The sequence below is a fragment of the Rhinatrema bivittatum genome, chromosome 3 (genome assembly GCF_901001135.1).
Source record: "Rhinatrema bivittatum chromosome 3, aRhiBiv1.1, whole genome shotgun sequence".
NCBI lineage: Eukaryota > Metazoa > Chordata > Amphibia > Gymnophiona > Rhinatrematidae > Rhinatrema > Rhinatrema bivittatum.
This window is the reverse complement of record NC_042617.1, coordinates 432326997-432343120: the sequence shown is the minus strand read 5'-3', so window position 1 is coordinate 432343120 and position 16124 is coordinate 432326997. Positions and strand designations below refer to the sequence as shown.

The 16124-nt window shown below is 41.2% G+C and overlaps 1 protein-coding gene across 2 annotated transcripts in view; it reads left to right on the top strand.

The window, feature by feature from the left end:
- PXDN (peroxidasin) overlaps positions 1 to 11137 on the top strand; it is a 275495-nt gene extending 264358 nt beyond the window's left edge. For both annotated transcript variants that reach the window (XM_029595788.1, XM_029595787.1), the window contains exons 22-23: positions 5240 to 5353; positions 10673 to 11137. In XM_029595788.1, coding sequence (XP_029451648.1) covers positions 5240 to 5353; positions 10673 to 10777 — 219 coding nt within the window. In that variant the 3' untranslated portion in view covers positions 10778 to 11137. The remainder of the gene's footprint in view (positions 1 to 5239; positions 5354 to 10672) is intronic.
- The last annotated feature ends 4987 nt before the right edge of the window (positions 11138 to 16124 follow it).

Here is a 16124-nt window from a genome sequence, read left to right as displayed (position 1 = left end):
TGCAGATTGCTCTGTGGAATTTACGCAGGGACTAGCTTAATTCCAATGGAGCTGGAGTTTTGACTGCCACAGTAAGAAAGTATCTGATCAAGAGGCAGGGGATTCTGCCCTGCAGCAGCATTCTATGCCATTTTTCCCAAAGTTTGAGTTGTTGCTTCATCGGGCTTTTTGTCTGAATCAAATTTCTATCTTAGTGGCTGCTTCCCAGCTATTGAACTACTGCTCCCTTCAATCCTCCTCCATCACAGGGCCCCAGAACATCAGAGTTGTGAGGTCGAATTGGACTAGGATGAGTGTTCTGGGGTTTTTGAATCAGATTTTCTTCATTTAGGCTCCAGGAGTATAGAAGACCGGAGTAGTGATTCTGAAGGAGGGGACTTAGAGTAGGGAGAGATTCCAGCAGCCAATAGTGGTAATCCACTGGTAGTACAATCTTTCAAAAGAAAGATGTTGCCATCATTAATCACACAGGCACTGGCATCTTTGAAAATAGTGGAGAAGACAGCACAGAAGCAGGCGATCCCTTCCTGGAAAGGTTAAGGAAACTTGCAAAGTATTTTCTTAAACATTGTTCTATTAGGGCCTTGACATTGGCAGAGTAGGATGCTCTGGAGGTCAGATTAAAGGTGGACAGGGTGATGGATAAGTTATACCCCTATCTACTGAGGCAAAAGAGAAGTTTGAGGTCCTTAAGATGGATGCCTTGGTTTTGGCATTCTCCCAGGACAAGCAGGATGGTAGTCCTCACAGATGGGTGACATCATCACATTGGAGCCCTCTCACTGAATACTTTTGTCAAAGTTTCTAGAACTTTGATTGGCACACTGAGCATACTCAGCATGCCACCAACCCTGTGGCCACACGGGATCCCCCTTCAGTCTCTCTTTTTTCCATGTAGCATTTGCCTTGCGGTTCTTGTGAGTTTTTCTTCACGGAAATTTTTTGAAGTTTACCTTCACTCTCTACCCTGTGCCGGGGTCCCCCATCGCACATCGATTCCTCGACGTTTCGGTGAGTTCACTTCGCGCTTTTGCAGTCTGTTCCCGTTTATTCTCCTCACGGTGACCAACAGTCACCAACCGCACAGCTGCAGCTGTTTAGAAAGAAGGCATATCCCCCCCCCCCCCCTGTTCATGTTCAGGTGCTGATGATTGCTTGTTGTAAGGGTTTGGTGCAAGGTGTATTTTTTTAACTTTATAATTTCAAATCAAATATATAAAAAATATTTGACAAAGAAAAATAGGCAATATACATGTTAATTATACACCAGTAGTAAAACAATGAGAGGAAATTAGATCAATGTAAATTGCGACATTAGACCCCCAATATAAAAAAAAGGGGGGAACAAGAAAATAACCATGGGAAATGGCTAAGACACACAAGTCAAAATGTAACCATGATAAGGATGGAAACTGCAGAGCAGAATAATACCCTATCAAACAATATCCACTTTAACAGAGGAGGAAGGAACCACAACCCCTCATCTGGCATCCAGAAAGTGTTGTAACTAGCTAGGATTGAAAAAAGTGAATCTTAACAGAATCAAGAGTTATCATACATTTGCAAGAATAACGTATAATATATGTGGCTCCAAAAGAAAGAACTACATCTTTCTTTGTTCCTGCATTGCCTTTGATATATCTGGAAACATCCAAATTTTTTGGCCTTTGAATAAAATGTGTCTGTAATGAAAATATAGATGGAAGATGTTATTGCCATCTTGCATAAAAACAAAAGTCACCAACAATGTGTGCAGGGTGTATTTGTCAGCTCATCCGTAGATTATATGTTTCCTGAGGCACCTGCATCCTCCAGTAAGGACTATAATGCCGTCTTGGGACCTCAATTTGGTACTTGGATTCGGCTCTGTTTAAGCCCTTAAGAGGAGCATCAATCAAGTACCTTGTGCTCAAGTGCATTTATAATAGCTCTTTGTCGGAATCGCAGACATTTTTGTAGAGTGCTGTTTTTGGCCATTGCAAAGGAAGGCGTAGCCATTTTTATGGTACTATATATTTTGCTGAAAGCGGTCTCTCTGTTTCACACAAGTTAAATGATGTGTCTACCATCCTTCAAGAAGGAATATATAGCAGAGAATCAGGGAGCTTCTCATTCTGGATTTGTGGAGCGTTCTACTATGATATTTAAAGTTCTCAAATGCTTTCAGGAGATCAGATCAATTGTTCATTCTCTTTTCTGGGCAAGAGAAAAAGCTACCATTACTTCTCACTTATATAGCACTACTTGACATACACCGTGGTGTAAAAAAAACACATAGGAGACAGTCCCTGCTCAATTGAGCTTACAACCTAATTAAAAGAAACATACAGAACAAAGGAGAGATGGCATCAAATGCTATAATAATCCGATGGTTAATAAGGCGATAGGCTTGGCTTAAAGTTCCAAAAGCTGTCCAGATCCAAATGAGCTCCAAGCCCTTTTGAAGTGGCTTCATGTGTGAAATATTACTTGGCGTCACCAAAATAGATATGCAAGGCTGCAGCTTGGGCTTCCTTGCATTACTTTGCCAAGAATTACCGCTTGGATGTTTGAGAGTAGACATTGCTGAATACTTTGCAGTATAAGGGTGGCTTGGGTGCATCCCATGATTCTAGACTGGGTTGGCGGGATAAAAAAGAAGGAACGATTTGGTATTACCTGATGATTTTCTTTCCTTGAGTCCTATCAGACCAGTCCAGTTTCCCACCCAGATTTGCTTTAGCCTGCTTATCAGAAGAGTTTCTGCCTAATTTCTTTTTGGAGTTCACAAGCTAGTGTTTGTTTTACCAGTTTTAAGCCTTCAGTTTGTGGGAGTCCAATGCCAGTCAGTGACCTTACCAATTTCCTACTCATCAGAGAGTGAAAGAGGTTTACTTTCTTCTTGGATAAGGAAATACTGGAGAGCTACAGGCTGCATGAATCTTATATAGGGTAGGTTCAATAATCTAGTTGTTCTCTATCTCCATCTGCTACTAGACAGGCAGAACCCAAGTGTGATTTGAGAGGACTTAAAGAAAATTATCAGGTAAGACCACATTTTTCTTTTTACCTGCATCATTTGTCTGTCTGAAAATTGCCCACCCTATATGCAGGTGAAAGTTTGCATATAGTTCCAAAACCCATGTATTTTTACCCATATTGTAGTGGAAGCATTCTTGGGATGGTTTTAGGTCAGGGATGAAAACTATGCACATAGCTTTATTTAGAAAAAGTATCCACAGAAAAATCAGGTGCTAATCTCTGTAAATACTTTTCCCTGGGGCAGTTTTCAAAGGACATGTATGCACGTACTTTTCCTTTGAAAACTTGTGCAGAGAATACAGGTAAAAAGTACTCTCAAACTTTGTAGCAATGTATGCAATTTAAAAATTATTCTCTGTAATAACAATTTTCAAAGCAATTTCCATAGCTGAAAAGCGTTTTATCAATGGAATTGACTGTCTGAAAATTACCCACCCTCAATGCAGCTGAGTCCACACATTGTAGAAGAACTCACATACTTTTAGCCACGTCGAGAGGATGAAATTCCTAAGGGTGTGTTTAGGTCAGGGGAAGAAAAATATGTGCATAAATTAAATTTTCAAATCTACATGTGTACTTTTTCAGCATAATTCTACCCCACTTAAAAAGCAGATGCAAGGTGTGTGCATAATGTGCATCCTCAGCTGTTTTCAAAATGAAAGTTCTTACATACTTCTCTTTGAAACTGGTGCAAACACCATGGGTAAAATATATGCATGGACTTCATAGCAATGCAGACAGTTTGAATATTGCCCCTTATAATCTTGTATACACATCTTCATTGATAGCTCTTTATATGTATCCCATTTCATCTCATTCTCCTGTCTTAACTTTAAAGTCGCTTGGTATTTATAATAGATATGTGAAATAAGCATTTACAATGTAATTTAAAAAAATATATATTTTTTATTCCAGGTTTTTAAAAATGTGGTCATTTTTGTGTCGTCTTCAGAAAATACTGTGACCCTGTTTAATATGGTAATTCCTTTGTAAAGGCATTACTGAGCTCGTTGATGTAGCTGATATGTATGGTTTGTTCTAAGGAGTAGAGGATAGTCAAATGATAACGCCAGCTCAGAGCAGGCGTTAATTTCTGAGTGGCCCAAAAAAGTGTACAGAAAAGCAGAAAAGTCTTAATATCATGGCAATATTAAGTCGGAGGAAGAAAAAGGTTTAAAAAAAAAAGTACTGTAGTCCCTTCCCAACTGCCCTTTATCAAAAAAGGCAATCCCCCATCCAAATAGTTCCGCCCGACACACTAGCAAGCTGCCAACCCCAACCCACCCTAGCCCATTCTCCCCAAGGTATACCAGTGGGGCCTGGAGCACCCCCTAGACTCCAGGCTGACTGATCGCTGAATCCAAAATGGCACCGTCCGGCCGTCATACTATCGATAGGGACACAGCTAGTATGATGTCCGCCGCCATTTTGGATTCAGAGATCAACTAGCCTAGACCCTAGGATACATTTTGGGCCCCACTAGACCATCAAGTATACCCGGGGGAATTGAGCTAGGGTGAAGCAAGGTGGGGGAGTTTCCTATTTGGATCAAGAGTGGGGTTTCCCTTTTTGAAAAAAGTGGGCTGGTGGAAGGTGTCATATGACTTCTACATTTAGTTTTCTCTACATTTTTCAATTGTGGGCCACCTCTAGATGGCTGGAGAGAGGTAGGTGTGGCTCTTTCAAGACACCTGGTGGGGGGGGGGGGCTGTAAGGCCATTGTGGCCCTTTAAAGAGATGGCAGCCCCAAGCAAAGGGGACTGCCCATCACACAGGTTTTTAGTTAACTCCGTGCAACATTTTTCTGCACAGTATTTTTCCATGGGGGAAAAATATGTGCCAGTTTCACAGCTGCACTACCCACTACCGCAACGTTGGAAGCTCCTGTGGTATTTTTCCCTTGTCTGGAAAAATCATGTGGGTTAGTAAATTATTTCCTTTATTTTTATGTCTTACTAAAGTTCCCAACCTGTTGTGGTTTCTGTTTCATGGTCAGGCCATGCTTTTTACAATAAGACACAATTATGAAGTTACTTATTACTTCATTTTATCTGAGTATGAATATCTGTACTCTTTTATCTGTTTGGCTTCAACTTTTCCACAAATTGCATATATGAAGTAAGTTTGGAAGTTGAATTTGTGTGCCTCAGTCTAATAAAAGTACACACAGGACTTCTCTGGTGGTTGTGGTAACTGATTTGGTCAAATCCTTTTGCAGATAAAAAAACTTGAATCCCGTCTCAGTAGAACCGAATGCACTGATGAAAATGGTGAATTACATTCTGGCAATGAACAATGGAAAAGGGATCCTTGTACTAAGTGTGAGTGCAAAGTGAGTGTGAATAATCTCTAATTCTTTCTTTTGGAGTTGCTGCATTGTTTTGCATCCTGAAATCTTTTTTTAAAATATTGAATTGTTGCAAATTGACATGTCTTGGTATGATCAAAAGAATGGTTGTAACTCAGTTGACTGATTATTTAGGAAATTTTGATATCTTGGATTTCATACCAGTTAGCACTGAAAGATTGCCATTGGCCTTGGTGGACTTAGGCCAGAATTGTGTACTGATTTCCCTAGATATAATTAGCTGCCTTTGACAGTGCAGATAACGAGATCTTATCTCATTTGGATTCCATCAATGTCATAGGCAGCATCCATGCCTGGTTTACCACCTTCCTACACAGGAGAGTCATCAACGACTGCAATGGGGAAACAGTCTGTCCCTTCTGTGAGACCTAATATCAGGTGTCCCACAAGCTTCAGTCTCATCGCCAGTGTTATTTAATATTTACATGTTACTCCTTGTTATATTGATTACTGATCTGGGTCTTGAATTCTCAATGTAGGGTGATGATGGACCAAAAGAATGGAACTCTTTACCAGTCTACCTAAGTTCGATCAGAGACTCCAAATCTTTCAAAAAAGAACTTAAAACATGGTTATTTAAACAAACATTCACAGACGGAGTTGGTTAATCTAATCCCATCCGATCAGACTTACTTCCTCTGCTAACCATGCTTTACTTACCTCCCTTTCTAACCATGCTCTATTTACTTCCTACCCTCCATACCGTTTCTCCTTTACCCCTCTATTCAAATTATATCATGCACATCTTTTCCTCCCATGGGCCCCTAGGACCCTTTCCTCCTTTCCCTCCCACTTCTCTTTTCCCTTTTGTATAAGTCTCCTTAACCACACCCAAGCGTGTTTTCAGTTTAGTTATGTATTTAAATGCTTAATTATACATGCTCTCCCACTGCAAGTCCAATTTGTAAGTCTTACTCTCTTATACCTATCCTCACATTTCTGACATATGCCGAATTGTTACTAGTTGTCTATATACGTTTCAATATGTTCGTTATGAATGCGTTTTATGTATGATGTTGGTTACATTGTAAACCGGAATGAAGGCAGCCTGCTATACTTCGGTATATAAAAGAATCTAAATAAATAAATAAATGATATACAGATTTATTGTTCACTGGAGATTAAGAGAGAGATTTTAAAAGATTTGCGTGCGGCAAAATCGGGAGATATGCGCGCGGCACGCTTGCGAGATGTAAGGATTTTAAAAGGCCTGTGGCTACGCGCGTATCTCCCGGTACGTGGATAAAAAAAGTTTGCCGAAAAAGGGGTGGGATGAGGGCATGGTCTGGGCAGTCAGTTACACACACGCTAGCACACGCCAGGATCCCACAACCGCGTAACTTGCTTCTGCTGTGGGCTGCGAGTAAGTAGATTAAAAAAAAAAAAGGAGGTTGACGGGGTTTTAAGGATTGGGGTTGTTAGGGTAAAAGGGAGGCTAGTTAGGCAGGGTGTTTAGGAAGTCCTCTCTTTTACTGGGGTGAAATAGGGAGTGAAATGGAAATAGGCCTAATGCCTTGCCACACACATCTACTAAAATCCCACCCATTTATGCACACGAGATGGCATTCACACACACATGCGTGCATCGGTACAAAATCGTGAGCGAATGTACGCGCAGGTAGCTAGTTCTAGAACATGCGCGCATCAATGCATGTATAGATAATTAAACCACAAAACATGTTGAATTCTGTATTATATTTCATTCTCACAGCTATTTCAAAGCACTGTGGAACATCAGAGTTACGTATTATTCAGTCAGCTCTGTTTCTGAACTGCAGCTACATCTGTTTTGTTACAAAATGCTTCATAGTTGGATTGGAAAGCAAAATTGTCAGTTTATAAAAGAATTAAGACAGCAAAGGATTGAATTGTTTTGGAATTGAGAAAAGGCACGGTTTGAATATTATTGCACTTTCTGAAATTACTCTTAAGCTCTACAGGCTAGACAAGTTTGCTTTTAGTCTAATCTGAAAATGGTGACCTTCACCCATGTAGGCAACCCACATTAACTTGTTGCAGTGCAGTACAAGTTATGCACAGAAATGTTTTCCTGGTGATACAGGTCAGCATAGTTAATCAGCAGGTTAAAAGCCAACTCCATTTCAAAACCGGCATTAATAGATATTAAGCAGGTTTCATCTGCAAACATTTCAATGAGTGAAACATTACCGTGCAAAGACAATATGACAGCTGCACTTATCACTACACAGAGGCTATAAAGCTGTGTACAAAAAACAACATAAATAAATAGCTAAGATAGACAAAATGATGACAAACATTCAGGAATTTTTCACAATGGTCTGTATATGAAATACAGGTGAATTTTGAATTTTACTATCATTTGATTATTCACCCTACGGTTTAATTTCTACAAGCCATGTTAACACAAGCCGCAGACCCATAAACTTCTACCTGCCCTACACCCTTAAGATCTGGCAATGACTCTCAACAGTGGAACCTCTGGGCTCTGAACTTCCCAAATTCTCTACTACTATCAAGCCTCTGGGCCTGTAACCCCCCCCCCCAAACCTATGAGCTGACTTGAGCCCCCCTCCCAGACACATCTTCTCCCCATGCTTGTAGCCCTGTTGGTGCCCCCCTTTCAGTGTCTTTCCCCTTATTTCCTCCCTTCCTCAAATTGTGTCAAGACCCGAGCCCTGATATCTCCCACTTCCCCTCCAAAAGTCTCAGTCTATTCATCACAGAAAGACCTAGAGCCCTCTGGACTTCCCAGAGCATCCTCGAGTCATGGGCCATCAAGATAGCTACCCAGCAGATCTTCTACATCATAGCCTTATTGCATCAAAATCCAGATTTCCCAGTCCTCTGAGCAGTTGTGGCTGACACAGGGGCCTTTGAGCTCAGAGCTCAAATCTCCTCCCCCCCCCACACACACACACACACACACACACCTTCAGTGATACCTCAGGCTCTATTTACCAAGCCAGCTGAGCTTCTGGAAATCTTCGCCAGCAGTAAGGAGACAGTTTTCCTCCTGCTAGCCTTGGTGCTCAAAACAAAATAACGCAGGGGGCACTGACTGGAATGTGAAAGCATGAAAGGCCCATGCAACTTTCATGGGTGAGAGAGGATCTGGAGAGCTGATGCAATATGTTCTTAGTGGTACAGGGTGGCTGAGTCTTTGCTGCCTTCAACTATTTTCAACAGGATTGGTGGGGGACCCGGTTGGGAGGCGGGGAGGAAGAAGGATAGGCAAGAGCCTTGTTGCTGTAACTTTAGGAAGAATGTCAGTGGTACATGAGGCCAGGGGCCTGAAACCAATGGTGCTGCATGTTTGGGGGCACAAGGGGGTAACCGCAAATTTGACAGAGCATTGATGGGGTCCAGAGAGGCCACATCAGCTGAGGGGGTGGAGAATTTGCAGGCCCAGTAATCCAGTCACCTTGGAGATCTACTGGTGGCCTTGGTGTTACAGCCCAATGTAACACCACTGTTAAAGCAGGCAGATAACTTACCGGTTAGTACATAAAACCCTAAGATGATCATTTACTAAGTTGCATTAGGGCAATAATGGAAGTTTGACTAATAAACTGTGAAAAATGTGCTTTATTGCCCTGATGTAGCATTAGCACTGGAAAAATCAGATCTAACACATGACCATAGACAATGAGCTGTATCGCATGCAAATACAGGCAAAACATCTCATTATTATGCAAAGAGAATAATACAACTTGTGCTAAATAGCAAATGCTGTGTTTATTACCAGAAAAATTAACTACACCTCTGAAAGTGTATGTAACTTTCTCCAGGGAACATCAGAACATTAGTGCACCTTTCAGTGCTCCTGGGTGAGATACAAAAGGGCCTATGGCCTGATAAAAGGTTTGCTCCTCCCTCTCATGAAGCACAAGTATAGTAGTCTAAAAGCAGTCTCCCTCCCTGTACCCCACCAAACTCTCAGAAGTCTCACATGATCCCCAACCCTTCCTCTAGTCTAGCTTAAAGGTGATGTCTCCCACCTTTCTTGGATCCGCGCCCCATCCCTGGACCCTCAGAAATATATCTAAAAGCCTTTGGTGGTGCAAGGGGGGCACTTGCTCCCGCTCCACCAATGCCATGTTGAAAAGTGGTGCTGTCATGGTAGGAGCAAGTGGGCATCACTCTTGCCCCGCTGGACCACCAGAGACTTTCAGGTACATTTTTCTGAGGGTGAGGGGGGTAGTGGTTGGATCCACCATGGTGAGGGACATTACCTTTAAAATGGAGCTTGGAGAGGTGGAGCTTTTGTTAGGCTTCAGAAAGCCAAGGGAGGGTATAGACCAGTACCCCACCAGGCATTTGCATCCCCTGGAGGAGGGACAAACTTTTTTATCATGCCTCAGGTCCTTTAAAATATGGTGGCCCAGGAAAAGGAAACGACCATTACATTTTGCTGTGGCTAGGAATGCCCAGTGTTCCTGGCTATGGCAATGTGCCTAAAATTACCACAATACTTACTAACTGCCATACTCTGATACCACAATTTAGAAAATCATGTGGTAATTTCAATGTGGTAAAATGGCTCAGTACCACACCATTTTACTGCAGCTTAGTAAATAGGCTCCTTAGAGTGTAACTGTCTACAAAATTAACATATAGGTGTTACTCTTTTGAGAGTAAAATTATGGAATCACATTCTTTCTAACTGCACATTTTTTCTAACTTGCCTCATTTCCCCCACATAATTAGCATGAGTGAATTAAATGGCATCAGCCTTATTAATGTTGCTATTAATTCATTTTATGTTTTTTTTCTATTTTAAATTTGCACAACCGCTCTTATTTGTGTTGCACTGGAAGGTCTGTTAATAGTAGGGATGTGAAACGGTACCGGATTCGTTTCTGGTTTCGAGTTCGGGTAAAAACCGCGGGAAATCTTCATTCCCACGATTCTTACCCGTTTTAATCGGTTGTTTCGAACAAAAAAAAACACCCGACCTTTTAAATTTAATTCTTTCACATCCCCCTCCCCCCCAAAATTTTTAAAGTACCTGGTGGTCCAGCGAGGGTCCCGGGAGCGATCTCCCACTCTCGGGCCATCGGCTGCCACTAATCAAAATGGCGCCGTGCCATTGGCCGGCCTGGATACCCTGTCACATACTCGGAAAAACGATTCACATCCCTAGTTAATAGGTGCAATTATTCAAGTGTTAAAGGTCTGTGAATCCTAGGGTACTACAGATGACCTTTTGTATGTGTGGAAATATATTGTGTGGGTGTGTGTATGAAAGCTGTTTGTGTATGTATATATAGATTATTTTAATTTTTTTTCTTTTTCTCTTAGGATGGTCAGATTACCTGTTTTGTTGAAACATGTCCACCTTCTGATTGTTTGACACCACTGAAGGTTGAAGGAGTTTGCTGTCCTGTCTGTTCAAAACACCTTTAAGTTTAGGATGAGCGATCCACCTCCGAATAGTCTTGATGTCTGCAGATAGCAGCTGCAGAGTCAGAACCTGATTTCAAGACTTTGAATGAAACAAATCACGTTAATGTTGAAGTTCGCTAAGATTGTGTCTGACTTTATTTAGGCGCCCAAAATACACTCATGAAAGAAAAATATTGAAAGAAAGTGGGTAAAAAGGGTAATATTGCATCTTTCATATATTGTTTGTGTAAAGCTTCTCAGGTTACATTAATTTAATCTGGTGCTACTTCATATGTTTCTCTGCCTCATTGTTAGTGTATAGAAAATATAAGAAAACACACTACATGAGTCTTTAAGTAGCATGCAACCTTATCAAAATATGTGGAATTTTGTAGCTGCATTTTGCGTGCCATCTCTTTTCAAAAATAAGCCTTTCTACACAGGCCAGATTTACAAACATACATATAACATTTTTTTGTTATTTCTGAGGTGCTCAGAGATTGTTACAGTGACTTGTTTTGAAATTATTTTAATCTTGCCTTTTCTTGTATACCAAAATACCTGTTGATTATGTATTATACTTATTGCCAGAAAAAGGCTAATAGCGTATATACATAAGTATTCAGTCTTGGGGCTCTATTTGTTCTCCACACAAGCTACCCAATGGCATTAACGTTGTGGTTTGACTACTTCCTCGTGTTGTGTTTCTGACAAGTTGTTTGAGCTTCAGGTATTCTGTTTGCAGATCCTCTTCTGGTCAGTGGTATTCTGTGAATCCTTTTTTTCACTTCAGTGATCTAATGTCATCAGTCTCCTGCCAGAGTTGTCATTTTTAACATCTAGTTATTTTATTGTATATAGATCTTATGAAGTATAGTGAAGGACAACAATTATACCTCATTAACAGAGTTGTTTTTTCACTCATGGTGCTTGAAAAAAAAATCCCTGACCTCTCTGAACTTTCTCAAGTATTAATTAAATGCAAAATAAGACATACCAGTAATACACTGTACACTCTGATACCATCATTCAGATCGGAAAACTCCACACATTATATATTTTATAACATACACAAAGGCACCCCATGATGCAGCATATAGGCAAGTGCTTATTGTAGCCTGTGTGTGCAGTATTTTTATTTCTTTTTATTTTATCCACTTTTAATTGCCAAAACCTCAAAACGGAACCTTCAACCATAAATTTTCAGCACACGTCATCTTGATTAGTTTTAAAGTTGTGTAAATCTAAAACATGCACATACCACAGTGCATGGTTGAAACAGAATGGACAAGACTGTGTGAGGCTAATAAACTGATTTAATATTAGAAAGGGCGATGCATTATGTTCATATCATAGGTTAAGCAGAAGAAGGGCAAATTGTCCATCTTCTGAAATATATTTTTAGGAATGTTTTAATTAATTTTATACACTACTTTAGTTTACGTAATCTCCTGCTTAACAGTATACAGATAACATATTGATTTATCTGTGGAGCTTACTACTTTTTAACAGTCTGATACGCTTATATTGAACCTTGTAATTCACCTGAATAGTTGAATTCAGGTGGCTATTCTGTAAAAATCAGTTAAAATATATTTTACATCCGTTGTGTTTTGTATTATTGCTCTACTTCTTAAATAAAACAAAACATGCTCAGGTATTCAGATCACAAAACATCCATGATTGTTCTATTGAAATAACACTTGATTTTTTTTTTACACAAAACAGACCTGTTTATCAATGCATAGCCATATTAAATAACAGGGAAGTATTGCATTCTAGAATTATTATGGGTAGGCTCATATTACCCTCAATATAAAGAGAAATCTGCAAAGCCACTGTAAACCTACACATAAGTTAAATGAAAATCAAATTAGCTAAATAAATTTGTATCCATACCTTCAGTATAATTCACATACTGAAGTTTTTTATATTCTTATTGAAATGTTCACTTCCTTGTGCAGTGTGACATCTCTACACCAGTGGTGCCAATGCTAGATAATCTTATTTTCATTATCCACTGTGAAGATAATGCTGTGTAATGTTGCAAACTCCGCATATTTATTTTCAGTTTTAATGTTGCCAAAAGCAGAATGCCTTTGCTCTTTATACTGTTAACAGTGAATTTACCAAAGAAATGTTTGCACTGTATATTGAATGCTCTTCAATTAAAATAAATAGGCCAAATTTCTAAACTCTAATTCTCTTTTTTTTTTCTCTGCAGAGGTAATTAAAGTGTAATTAAATTGATTTATTTGAGCAAGAAACTACTTGACTTGTTATACTCAACAATTACACCTGAACTTCCTACTGCATTTGGGCAGCAAACGTGTCCTAATCATCTAGGAAAATGACTTTCTAGGTCAGAGATCCCAAATTGTTTTTATTTTTTTTTTTAATAAGGGCCACATAAAAGATTTAAAATGACTGAGGGCCAGATCAGTGTTGTCTGGCAGTGGAAAGCATGGCGGTAAGAAGAAATTAACTGCAATTATAAGACAAGAGGCTATTTGACTTTGAGAATGTAAAAATAAAACTCGTTGCGTACTTATATTAACACAGTAACTTTTCAATATACTAAAAACCAATCTAGTACTATACAATAAAAGTCTACCATACACATTGATGGTTTCTTGTGGACAAAAGAAACAAAACAGAACGAAAAATAAACATTCGTGCCCTTCTTGCCCAAAAATGAAATCCGATTCAACTATTGCAGCCCACAAAAAAGCCTTACAAGTGAAGCTTTGTGACACTAGCGTGCCAATAAGCAGTGGCAGTAACTTAACCTTTACCACTATGGAAGTGAAAATAGAAAAGTCAGGGTGCTAGGGGAGCCAAGCTGGAACAGCAGAGACAATGTCACTCCACCACAGGAGCTGGAAAACGAAGTGCCAGGATGCTGGAGGAGTCTGTCCAGATCCAAAAAAAACAAAATGCCAGGACACTGGGGCGTTTGCTCAGAGCAGTGGTGGCAATATCACCCCACTACCAGAGCTTTCTAAAAATAGTATTTACTAAATAATGCAGGAGATATAAATAAGGCTAAAACAGTGCTACAAGTCAGCATTATGCCTAGTATATGAAAATCTGTTTTAAAAAGTATATCCAATATAAAATGACTGCACACTTACATTAAGAAAAATCAGTCTATTAAAGTATATTTATTTCTCGCAGGATGGTAGTCATCACATATTGGGGTGATATCATCAGATGGAGCCCTGTCACGGAACACTTTTGTCAAAGCTTCTAGAACTTTGACTGGCACACTGAGCATGCCCAGCATGCCACTAACCCTGTAGCCACCAAGGGTCCTCCCCTCAGTCTCTTTTTTTTTTTCCACACGGAACTTTTGAAGTTTATCTTCAGAATAATTGCACTCACCAGGATCCCCCATCGCGATCCATCCGTCAGGCGCTTGGTAAGTGTATTCCCCTTGTTTGCGGTCGATTCCCGGCAGCATTCTTTTCGGTGCCTGACGGTCATCGACTGCACGCACGCCAATTTTTGTAATGGCAACGGGATTTAGAAAATGCCCTGAATGTCTAAGGACCATGTCCATAACAGACCAGCACAAAATTTGTGTTTTGTGCTTAGGGCCCTTGCACGAAGTCCATCGGTGCCCAAACTGTGCACAGATGACCCCTAAGGGATGCTGTGCTCGATTGGAGAAAATGGCGCAGCTCTTTGGTTCAAAGTGTGCTGCTCCATCGTCTCCAACTCGGGCACTGCCAACTAAAAAGGGTCCATCGACTTCAGAGACACCTAGCCAACAGCATCGCGGAGCGGTTGACCATCTGTGACCTACACCCTCGAGGACATCTGCTTCATCATCCTCTGTGCCAGAGAAAGACCAGGCCGAGCGTCAAGGGAAACACCGGCACCGACATGCGTCCCTGTCCAGTGCCGGCATCGATATCCATCGAGCCACCTGTGAAGAAGATCCGGGGAGAGGAGCCCTCATCCTCCTCTGGACCCAGGTCCCTGAAGAGTTACCCACCGATATCGTTGCTGGGTACTGAGCCTCCACAGACCCCTGTGGAGGCGACAGTAATGCCTAGCCTGCTTCCAACCCCAGAAACAGTGCAATCTATGCCAGCCTCAAAGGGGGAATTGGGCAAAATGGTCCAAGAGGCAGTGCTAAAAGTCCTTCGAGGCTTCCATTCACCACCGGTGCTGGCCCCCATACCGACACCAGACTTGGCGCCCTCGATGTTTGCACAGCTTTTCGAGCACCTAGATGCGCTCATTGGTGCTGTATCGACTCATCCCATGCCATCCGATACGTTGGCATCGAGTCATCCATCAAGGCCTCCACAGGTCCCAATTCCTATATCGGGTTCCTCGGAGGAAGATGAGACGGTTGCCGGCCATATCCCTCCATAGCAGCTACCGATACCAGAACCCACATGAGGACCATCGGGGTTGTCGAGGCCTAAGCGTACCTCATTCTCTTCGATGCCATCCATGCCAACACCGATTGCATCGATTCCAACACCGATTGCATCGATTCCAACACCGATTGCATCGATTCCAACATCGATTCAATCGAGGCCAGTACCAGTTCCATTGATGCCACGCAGCCTCCATCGAAGCTTTTTCGCCATCCATCGAGGCCTTCCCACCCTCTTGGATTCAACGTACTTCCTCCTTCAGGAGATCCACAAGGAGAAGGGGAAACCCCCCATAATCCTTGGGAAGATGAATCCTCTGATTCTTCACACACTTCCAAGGAATTGCTCTCAGAGCCCTCACCTCCGGAAGAAAGGCAACGTTCTCCTCCAGAAGACCCCTCCTTTGCCAGCTTTGTCAAGGAGATGCCTGAAACTATTGCTTTTCCACTAGTTACAGAGGCAGTTACTCGTCACCAAATGTTGGAGGTTCTACAATTTGTGGATCCTCCAAAGGAGATAATGGCAATACAAGTACATGAGGTACTTCTTGATCTTCTACAACACCTCTGGGACCACCCAGGTACTGTATCACCAGTCAACAGAAAGACAAATGCTACGTACCTGGTGCAATAAGATTTCAAAAAAGTCAGCTGCCCCACAACTCTGTAGTGGTAGAGTCAGCCCAGAAAAAAGCTAAAAGACTGCATCCACATTCCTCTGCTCCTCCTGGTAAAGAATAGAAGGCATTAGATGCATTAGAATGCAGAGTCTTTCAGGGGTCAGTGTTGATAGCACGGATAGCGGCATATCAATTATATATGACCCAATACAATAGAAATTTGTGGAAAAAGGTGCAAGAAATTGCCAAAACTTTACCACAACAAGACTCCCTAACTTCCATCCTACAAAAAGGATTAGAAGCAGGCAAGCACGAAGTCAGAGCTGCTTATGACTCGTTTGAGACACATCTAGAG